Here is an 11,451-nt window from a genome sequence, read left to right as displayed (position 1 = left end):
CTTTTGAGCAAATTAGCATCATGAGTTATGTTGTTTAATAAGCCTAGGGGCTATTACATATTAGTATTACAGTCCAAATAGTTTTGAAGCTACTTGTTCGATCCACCGCAAGTTACAAATACATGATTATGACACCCCATCATGGGTGGCCAGGTGGCCTGCAGACCCTGGGTAGCACGAATTTTGTCACTAAATGGTGTGTTATTTGTATTCAATTCAGAGGAGATTAGCCAATTTCAATCTAAACTCATAATGATAGACCCTCTGACAAGGGCAAAGCGTCATATATACGCTACAAACTCAACTAAATGGTAATGCCAGAAAAAATAAATCTATGGGTTCTAATTATTATTATTAGTATTAGTATCATAGGTAAATTCTCGTGCTTACTCATTACATAAGAATAATTTATTAGTATAAAAAGCGTGATGAATGCAGATTAGCATATAAAATTCACATGGCATGACCCAATTCATAATATTAATATTATGTTAATATGTTTCATTACCTGGGGACCTCAGCTTTTGTGTTTATAAACACTGAAAGTGAAACACATTTAGCATTAAAAACGCCTAGTAAATATAGAGACTGCCGTAACTCTTACCGTTTTCTTAATTAAGCCGCTCGGAAATTACAGACAGACAGACAGACAGACAGACAGACAGACAGACAGACAGACAGACAGACGGACAGACAGACAGACAGACAGACAGACAGACAGACAGACAGACAGACAGACAGACAGACAGACAGACAGACAGACAGACAGACAGACAGACAGACAGACAGGACAGACAGACAGACAGACAGACAGACAGACAGACAGACAGACAGACAGACAGACAGACAGACAGACAGACAGACAGACAGACAGACAGACAGACAGACAGACAGACAGACAGACAGACAGACAGACAGGACAGACAGACAGACAGACAGACAGACAGACAGACAGACAGACAGACAGACAACAGACAGACAGACAGACAGACAGACAGACAGACAGACAGACAGACAGACAGACAGACAGACAGACAGACAGACAGACAGACAGACAGACAGACAGACAGACAGACAGACAGACAGACAGACAGACAGACAGACAGACAGACAGACAGACAGACAGACAGACAGACAGACAGACAGACTTAAACGAATAACGTAAGCTCACTTATTAATGATGCTGTAACTGAATTGTCCTTAGATTTCGTGGCAATTCTGCACGCTTCAACAATCTTCGGTTTCTGTCTAATGTTTTGAAAAATCTCGCTAACTGTGTCAATAAGTTCTCTATATATCTCGCTCCCTTGTGACGGACCAAATACAATGACGTTGCGACTGCGGTCCTCCTCCTCAACAACACGTTTTACTACGCTTTTGAGCGTTTCCAAGCTTATGACTTGCTCAGCTTTGGCTGTGAATTCTTCGCCATTGAACTGTATGTTTGTGTTTTAGGTGAGTCAACAATTAACAGTATATGTCTTAACGGCGTTCTTCAACATTTCAAGTTGTCCAGTTTTACAGTCCGAAAGCTCTGCCTGAGTTTATCGGATAGCTTTATTCGGACGTTATTTTACCCCGTACCGCAACCGGAAATAATGTGAACGGGCGTAGCCATAATTTTGAGAGGACATTAAAATAAACGTGGACCGCTCAATGCTCTATTTACTAACAATTTAAAAACGTCCGCCAAATTTCGAACGGATATTAAAATAAACGGACATTAAAATGAACGCTAGTGCTTAACTTGTAGCATCTGGCATTTGCAACTATTAACTTATGTCCGTAAAAATAAAGTCCAATAAGGACAAATTAGCGTTATTGATCATGCAATTTGAGCACCGCCTGGTAAATATATAAACCGACACAATTAGTATACAGTACAACTACAACAACTGAAAGTCTAAATTGAAGTCGAACATTATTTGTAAAATCGCATGTAGCATGATGCCTGCAGGCCTGCTCCTGCTGTACACTGTACAGTACAGTGTACGCAGGCGAGTACAGAATTAGTAAATTAGCGCACGCGGCACAAGGCGGATTTTATTTATTGGAATCAAATATTTTGCAATAACTTAAACGAATAACGTAATCGCTCATTTATTAATGATGCTGTAACGAAATTGTCCTTAGATTTTCTGGCAATTTTGCACGCTTCAACAATCTTCGGTTTCTGTCCAATGTTTTGGAAAATCACGCTAACTGTGTCAATAAGTTCTCTATATATCTCGCTCCCTTGTAACAGACCAAATACAATGACGTTGCGACTAGACTGCGGTCCTCTTCCTCGACAACACGTTTTACTACGCTTTTGAGCGTTTCCGAGCTTATGACTTGCTCAAGTTGGCTGTGAATTCTTCGCCATTGGACTGTATGTTTGTGTTTTAGGTGAGTTAACATACAGATGTCTTAACGGCGTTCTTCAACGTTTCAAGTTGTTTAGTTTTACGCAGTCCGAAAGCTCTGCCTGAGCTTATCGGATAGCTTTATTCGGACGTTATTTTACCCGTACTGCAACCGGAAATAATGTGAACGGGAATAATTTTGAGCGGACATTAAATAAAACGCGACCGCCTCAATGTCTATTTAATTACAATTTAAAACGTCCGCCATATTCGAACGGATATTAAAATTAAAATGAACGGACATTAAAATGAACGCATTTGGCATTTGCAGCAACTATTAACTTATTTCCGTAAAAATAAAGTCCAATAAGGACAAATTAGCGTTGCCGTTATTAATTATTGATCATATTGTTGTACAACTACAAATAATATTTTGGTATTCCCCTGCATGTGTCATGGTTCCAACAGGAAAATATTTCAATCTGCAATCCGAGTAGAATGTAAATATACTGCGATCTCTGATATATAGTTATACTGAAACATAGCCTGAGCTGCAACCGTTCACCACTACAATTAGTGCATACCTCATACACATTACGGCCGGATCAGGATAATGCGATCCTGAGGGCTATAATTATTAAAAGGTGTTCTCACGAGATCTCCGACACATGAATTCTATCGATTCACCATTGAGTATGAATCAGCAATTAAACTACTGAGCTTACATATGCAGAATGATGGATGAGCACATATAATTGCCTGCTTCATAGTTTGTTCACCCAATCTATTCACCCAATGTTATTGTTAGTATCCAAAGCTGTGGTTAGGACCATTTTCAAACATATTTCGCCATCTATACTGTCACAATGTAGGTTTTACAATGGTACAACCTCCATAAAAATCTAAAAAAATCGGATAAAACCAACCACACTAATGAGGGGCTGCAAGCCGTAATAACAGTTGTGTTAGGGATCGCTTACTGTTTTTTTAGATGACCGGATTTGTATGTAACATATCATTAGAGGAGAAAGGGTTCGGGAGTCCCTAAGTGACTTACAGGGCAGGAGTAACAACTAAATAGGGAGGGAGAGCGTAATAATGTATTTTCTATATTGTGTTTACATTTAAAGTGACTTACAGGGCAGGAGTAACAACTAAAGGCCAATGGGAAGGGCGGGTCTAAAATGACTAACATGTTGACCAACGTAATAAAAAAGTGATAGTGGTCGTTTTAACCACATGAACATCTAGGCAGGATGTGATTGGTTCAAGCACCGAGCACGGTAACCAAACACCAAAATCTGCTGCTGAGTCGGCTGAGATGTTTAGGGACAATTTCTCAATTCTATGCTTTTCTGAATTTGGGGGATCATTTTTCACATCCGTAATAATTTTCTTTCAAATTTACCCATGAGTAGATCAATTGTTGAGTTAAGCTTTACCTCAACCTGACTGTGCATGTTGGATGTACAATCTCGCTCATTTCTTATGCAGTGGTTCTGATAAATGTTCAAGGTCCTTAAAATTTTAAAATACAACAGTTCAATTATTGGTTACAGATCACAACAACAATAACAGCTAACATTGTGTTTAATTAAAATTAAATACTTACAGGCAGAAGTAACAACTAAATGGGGAGGGGGAGCGTAATAATGTAATTTCTACACTGTGTTTAAATTTAAAGTTACTTACAGGGCAGGAGTAACAACTAGATGGGGAGGGGGAGCGTAATAATGTAATTTCTACACTGTGTTTAAATTTAAAGTTACTTACAGGGCAGGAGTAACAACTAGATGAGGAGGGGGAGCGTAATAATGTAATTTCTACACTGTGTTTAAATCTAAAGTAGCTTACAGGGCAGGAGTAACAACTAGATGGGGAGGGGGAGCGTAATAATGTAATTTCTACACTGTGTTTAAATTTAAAGTTACTTACAGGGCAGGAGTAACAACTAGATGAGGAGGGGGAGCGTAATAATGTAATTTCTACACTGTGTTTAAATCTAAAGTAGCTTACAGGGCAGGAGTAACAACTAGATGGGGAGGGGGGGCGTAATAATGTAATTTCTACACTGTGTTTAAATCTAAAGTAGCTTACAGGGCAGGAGTAACAACTAAATGGGGAGGGGGAGCGTAATGAAGTTATTTCTACACTGTGTTTAAATTTAATGTGACTTACAGGGCAGGAGTAACAACTAGATGGGGAGGGGGAGCGTAATAAAGTTATTTATACACTGTGTTTAAATTTAAGGTGACTTACAGGGCAGGAGTAACAACTATATGGGGAGGGGGAGCGTAATAAAGTTTTTTCTACACTGTGTTTAAATTTAAAGTGACTTACAGGGCAGGAGTAACAACTAAATTGGGAGGGGAGCGTAATAATGTAATTTCTACACTGTGTTTAAATTTAAAGTTACTTACAGGGCAGGAGTAACAACTAAATAGGGAGGGAGAGCGTAATAATGTAATTTCTACACTGTGTTTAAATTTAAAGTTACTTACAGGGCAGGAGTAACCAACTAAATGGGGAGGGGAGCGTAATAATGTAATTTCTACACTGTGTTTAAATTTAATGTGACTTACAGGGGCAGGAGTAACAACTAAATAGGGAGGGGGAGCGTAATAATGTAATTTCTACACTGTGTTTAAATTTAAAGTGACTTACAGGGCAGGAGTAACAACTAGATGAGGAGGGGGAGCGTAATAATGTAATTTCTACACTGTGTTTAAATCTAAAGTAGCTTACAGGGCAGGAGTAACAACTAGATGGGGAGGGGGGGGCGTAATAATGTAATTTCTACACTGTGTTTAAATCTAAAGTAGCTTACAGGGCAGGAGTAACAACTAAATGGGGAGGGGGAGCGTAATGAAGTTATTTCTACACTGTGTTTAAATTTAATGTGACTTACAGGGCAGAGTAACAACTAGATGGGGAGGGGGAGCGTAATAAAGTTATTTATACACTGTGTTTAAATTTAAGGTGACTTACAGGGCAGGAGTAACAACTATATGGGGAGGGGGAGCGTATAAAGTTTTTTCTACACTGTGTTTAAATTTAAAGTGACTTACAGGGCAGGAGTAACAACTAAATAGGGGGGGGAGCGTAATAATGTAATTTCTACACTGTGTTTAAATTTAAAGTTACTTACAGGGCAGGAGTAACAACTAAATAGGGAGGGAGAGCGTAATAATGTAATTTCTACACTGTGTTTAAATTTAAAGTTACTTACAGGGCAGGAGTAACAACTAAATGGGGAGGGGAGCGTAATAATGTAATTTCTACACTGTGTTTAAATTTAATGTGACTTACAGGGCAAGGAGTAACAACTAAATAGGGAGGGGGAGCGTATAATGTAATTTCTACACTGTGTTTAAATTTAAAGTGACTTACAGGGCAGGAGTAACAACTAGATGAGGAGGGGGAGCGTAATAATGTAATTTCTACACTGTGTTTAAATCTAAAGTAGCTTACAGGGCAGGAGTAACAACTAGATGGGGAGGGGGGGGCGTAATAATGTAATTTCTACACTGTGTTTAAATCTAAAGTAGCTTACAGGGCAGGAGTAACAACTAAATGGGGAGGGGGAGCGTAATGAAGTTATTTCTACACTGTTGTTTAAATTTAATGTGACTACAGGGCAGGAGTAACAACTAGATGGGGGAGGGGGAGCGTAATAAAGTTATTTATACACTGTGTTTAAATTTAAGGTGACTTACAGGGCAGGAGTAACAACTATATGGGGAGGGGGAGCGTAATAAAGTTTTTTCTACACTGTGTTTAAATTTAAAGTGACTTACAGGGCAGGAGTAACAACTAAATTGGGAGGGGAGCGTAATAATGTAATTTCTACACTGTGTTTAAATTTAAAGTTACTTACAGGGCAGGAGTAACAACTAAATAGGGAGGGAGAGCGTAATAATGTAATTTCTACACTGTGTTTAAATTTAAAGTTACTTACAGGGCAGGAGTAACAACTAAATGGGGAGGGGAGCGTAATAATGTAATTTCTACACTGTGTTTAAATTTAATGTGACTTACAGGGCAGGAGTAACAACTAATAGGGAGGGGGAGCGTAATAATGTAATTTCTACACTGTGTTTAAATTTAAAGTGACTTACAGGGCAGGAGTAACAACTAGATGGGGAGGGAGTGTAATGATGTAATTTCTACACTGTGTTTAAATTTAAAGTTACTTACAGGGCAGGGAGTAACAACTAAATAGGGAGGGGGAGCGTAATAATGTAATTTCTACACTGTGTTTAAATTTAAAGTGACTTACAGGGCAGGAGTAACAACTAAATAGGGAGGGGGAGCGTAATAAAGTTATTTCTACACTGTGTTTAAATTTAATGTGACTTACAGGGCAGGAGTAACAACTAAACAGGGAGGGGGAGCGTAATAATGTAATTTCTACAATGTGTTTAAATTTAAAGTGACTTACAGGGCAGGAGTAACAACTAGATGGGGAGGGAGCGTAATAATGTAATTTCTACACTGTGTTTAAATTTAATGTGACTTACAGGGCAGGAGTAACAACTAAATAGGGAGGGGGAGCGTAATAATGTAATTTCTACACCGTGTTTAAATTTAAAGTGACTTACAGGGCAGGAGTAACAACTAGATGGGGAGGGAGCGTAATGATGTAATTTCTACACTGTGTTTAAATTTAAAGTTACTTACAGGGCAGCTGAGTAACAACTAGATGGGGAGGGGGAGTGTAATGATGTAATTTCTACACTGTGTTTAAATTTAATGTGACTTACAGGGCAGGAGTAACAACTAGAATATGGGGAGGGGGAGCGTAATAATGTAATTTCTACACTGTGTTTAAATTTAAAGTTACTTACAGGGCAGGAGTAACAACTAAATAGGGAGGGAGAGCGTAATAATGTAATTTCTACACTGTGTTTAAATTTAAAGTTACTTACAGGGCAGGAGTAACAACTAAATAGGGAGGGGGAGCGTAATAAAGTTATTTCTACACTGTGTTTAAATTTAATGTGACTTACAGGGCAGGAGTAACCACTAAATAGGGAGGGGGAGCGTAATAATGTAATTTCTACACTGTGTTTAAATTTAAAGTGACTTACAGGGCAGGAGTAACAACTAGATGGGGAGGGAGCGTAATAATGTAATTTAAAGTGACTTACAGGGCAGGAGTAACAACTAAATAGGGAGGGAGAGCGTAATAATGTAATTTCTACACTGTGTTTAAATTTAAAGTGACCTACAGGGCAGGAGTAACAACTAAATAGGGAGGGGGAGCGTAATAATGTAATTTCTACACTGTGTTTAAATTTAAAGTGACTTACAGGGCAGGAGTAACAACTAAATGGGGGGGGGGAGGGGGGGAGCGTAATAATGTAATTTCTACAATGTGTTTGAATTTAAAGTGACTTACAGGACAGGAGTAACAACTAGATGGGAGGGAGAGCGTAATAATGTAATTTCTACATACATACATGTTACATGTTACATGGTAAGGTCTCCTCCTAGTCGTTGGAGTGGCCTGCATCACACACATCGCGTTGGCGGCGTAACATATGTCTCCACTGTACTCGGTTGGTAGCCATAGCTTCTGTTGTGTCGTTGTCGATGTTTTCAACACCTGTAAACTTAGCAGCATCTTCGAGTACGCAGGACTTCCAGTTCTTACGGGGTCTGCCCCTTGACCTCTTTCCATAGTTTGGCTTCCAGTTCAACAGAAACCTCGGTAGTCTAGAGTCTGGCATTCTAACTACATGTCCATACCAACGTAGCCTGGCAGCACTGATGAAAGTCTCAACTGACTTGATGCCAGCCCTCCTAAGAACTTCGTCGTTGGTTACATGAAAGAACCATTTAATCCTAAGGATCCTTCTCAAGGAGGTTTGATGGAAAACCTCGAAACGTTTCATCTGCTTTTTGGTGGTGTTCCAGACTTCAGCTCCATACAACAAGATGGTGAGGACAGCAGCCCTATAGATCCTGATCTTGGTTGGAGTCTTTATAGTTCTGCTATTCCAAATGTTCCAGAGCTGATGAAAGGCGCCATTAGCCTTCTGGATACGGACATCCAGGTCTCTGTTGATTGTCCCATCCCCACTAATAGTTGCACCCAGGTAGACAAAGTTGCTAACCTGCTCGACGGGTTCACCCTCAACCGACAGCTCAATACAATCATCCTTGATGAAAGGTCGCTGGGAGGCGCACTTGCTTACAGCCATGCATTGGGTCTTCTTTGCATTTATTCTGAGCCCAGCGTAGGAGCTGTAATGAACTAATAGATCAGTTGATTCCTGCAGGCCTTCCCCTGAGTTGTCCATAATAGCCATGTCATCAGCATAATCGGTGTCCAGAATGACCTTTTCCTCGACCGTCTTCATCTCTTTCTGCAGCACTGCACCTTGACTGATGATCTTGTTGGTCTCAGCCAGAAATGCAGAAAAGTTTAGGCAGAAATTAAAGACAGGAGGTGCTTGAATGTCACCCTGACCTGTGCCTGAGTTAACATCAAACCAGTCTGTCAGCTCCCCATTAACCCTCACGGCACTCATGGTACCCCCAAAAAATGACTGAAATATTCTGACATATTTTTCAGGCAGCCCATAGTGTCTCATACTGCACCAAATAAAGTCCCTTCTGATAGAATCGAACGCTGCCTTGAAATCCACAAAATTAATGTAAAGAGGAATGTTAAACTCAAGACAGTTATGAATAATAGTTCGGAGAGAATAAATCTGATCAATACATGAGCGGTTCTGTCTAAATCCGCACTGATTCTCCCTGAGGAGACACTCCATACCAGCATGTAACCGCTTAAGAAGAATCATCTGAAAAAGCTTGGATGCTGTAGACCTTAAGGTGATCCCTCTGTTGTTCCCGCAGACTGAAGTGTCTCCTTTCTTCCCAATAACAATGATCACACCCTTTAACCAATCTTCAGGAACAGTCTCTTCTTCCCACACTTTCTTGAATAGACACTCTAGTTGATCAACTAGAGCACTCGCACCATACTTCAGTTGCTCGTTAGTTATCCCGTCCACTCCTGGGCTTTTGTTGTTCTTAAGCTTTGTCAGGGAATAACTAATCTCGTCTCTGGTGGGTGGTCCATCCGAACAAGAGAGAGAGTTAAAGTGGGGTTGGGGTGGTACTGTATCAAGGTCGGCAAGGTTGACACTTGATGATGGGGGGTTCAGAAGTTCAGTAAAGTGCTCCTTCCACCTATCCCTCTGCTGTTGGGGATCCGTGATCTTCCTACCGTCCTTGTCCCGGACACAAGATGCTTGAGGCTTCTTGTTCTTACCAGAGATCTTCTTGATCTTTGCCCATACCTCACGCTGCTGACCTTTGCTCGCTGCTTCCTCAAGATCAGTAGCTACTCTAACTGCCCAGTTATTGTCGTCTAGCTTGCTGCTTTTCTTGACTAACTTATTAAGTTTAGAATACTCTGACCTGTTAGTGTCCGAGTTTGGGTCTTTGCGCTTAAACCGTGCCCGCTGAGTCAATAAATCCTTGGTCTTCCGTGACAGGTGTTGCTCCTTTGCCTTCCGGGGTCTTTTGCCTAGTACCTCCAGTGAGACATCAGTGACGGTCTGACTGAGATTACGCCACATATCCTCGAGGTCGACCTCACTATCCAGACTTGCAAATCGGTTTTGAAGAGCCACATTGTACTCTAAAACCGTAGTACTATCCCTCAGGCGCTCAATGGCAGGCACATTGGGCCTGTTGGCGTTGATCTTTGTCACTGACTGAAGTTTGATTTTCAGCAGTCCTAGAACCAGATAATGATCGGAGCCGATGTCTGCCCCGCGACATACCCTAACATCAAAAAGTGACTGACGAAACCGCTTTCCAATGCAGATATGATCTATCTGATTGACGGTGAGCCCGTTGGGGGACCGCCATGTTCCCTTGTGAATGTTCTTGTGCTCGAAGAGAGTTCCCCCGATGACAAGCTGGTTCGTCGCACAGAAATCCACAAGTCTTGTCCCGTTGTCATTTGATGAGCTATGGAGTGATTCCCCACCGATGACCGCTTCACTTCCATATCTGCCTGATGTTACTTTTGCATTAAAATCGCCGAGCAGTAACTTGATATCGTGACGAGGTAGCCCATCAAATGTATCTGTGAGTGTCCTATAAAACTTATCTTTCTCACTCTCCTCTGCACCCTCAGTTGGAGCATAGGCCACAACAACAGAGATGTTGATTTGCTTACTATGCAGCCTAGCAGTTAAAACCCGCTCCGATGTGGGAGTGAACGATATCAGGGAGTTTCTGATTCGTTTTGAAAGACTGAGACCGACTCCCTGTCTCTTGATCCCGTCGACTCTACCGGAATGGATGAGTAGACTGCCATTGTCCAGTAGAGTGGTGCCAGATCCAGGCATGTGAGTCTCGGTGATCCCCAAAAGATCCAATCTGTACTGATCAATGTTTTTACTAAGTTGGTAGAGCTGTGTAGATGAGCTGACAAGAGATAGAACGTTCCATGTTCCAAAACGTAAAAACTGTTTGCAATAATTTACTGGATTGGATTTGTTGGAAGCAGGGTCAACATGGATGATCTGTTGACTAATAAATCTGGTCGGATGACGAGTACCCCCTCTTCTCATCAGGCGACTGGGGTCCCGTAGGCTTTGCCCAGCCTCCGTCATGCTGGAACCATCCGTCCTTGAATTGGAAGTAGCACTCCGTCCATTTGATGTGTGTGTTGTTTCAGTAGCGTTGTTATTTGAGGTGGAAGGGATGCTGGCCCTTCGCACCCGATGAACTGCATGCAGTCCTAACGAGACAGATGTCCCGGTTATATTTTTCGACCTGTACTGGTCTAGAGCCGCAGTGTTCTGTTACCGTTCACCTGTTTTAACTGGAATCACCCAGAACAGGCTACTAAGCTTAACAGTGGCACCTCGAGAAGGGTGTGGCTCTTCACCACGCACTACGGATCTTGGGCTCGGAGAGGTTGTGTAAGACACTTCACGAGCCCCTGGAGTTTGGAAAACCCCTTAACCAAGGGGTAATTTCTACACTGTGTTTAAATTTAAAGTGACTTACAGGGCAGGAGTAACAACTAAATGGGGGGGGGGGGGGGAGGGGGGAGCGTAATAATGTAATTTCT

The 11,451-nt window shown here is 41.3% G+C and overlaps 1 protein-coding gene across 1 annotated transcript; it reads right to left on the bottom strand.

Annotated features, from left to right (window-relative positions):
- Positions 1-8,126: 8,126 nt before the first annotated feature.
- LOC134821046 (uncharacterized) lies at positions 8,127-10,987 on the bottom strand. The gene is made up of 2 exons (XM_063831712.1): positions 8,546-10,987; positions 8,127-8,150 (listed from the first exon to the last, which is right to left on the bottom strand). The coding sequence occupies exons 1-2, from the start codon at positions 10,985-10,987 to the stop codon at positions 8,127-8,129; spliced, it is 2,466 nt and encodes an 821-aa protein (XP_063687782.1).
- Between the last annotated feature and the right edge of the window lie 464 nt (positions 10,988-11,451).

Source organism: Bolinopsis microptera, chromosome 9, assembly GCF_026151205.1.
Source record: "Bolinopsis microptera isolate Bmic1 chromosome 9, MBARI_Bmic_1.0, whole genome shotgun sequence".
NCBI classification, from domain to species: Eukaryota; Metazoa; Ctenophora; class Tentaculata; order Lobata; family Bolinopsidae; genus Bolinopsis; species Bolinopsis microptera.
This window is presented reverse-complemented; position numbering and strand designations above follow the sequence as displayed.

Coding starts and splice junctions, on each gene's coding strand:
- LOC134821046 (XM_063831712.1), bottom strand. CDS start 10,987: ATGACGGAGGCTGGGCAAAGCCTACGGGACCCCAGTCGCCTGATGAGA. Junction 8,151..8,545: donor AGAAGACCCAATGCATGGCT/GTAAGCAAGTGC, acceptor CGAAGTTCTTAG/GAGGGCTGGCATCAAGTCAG.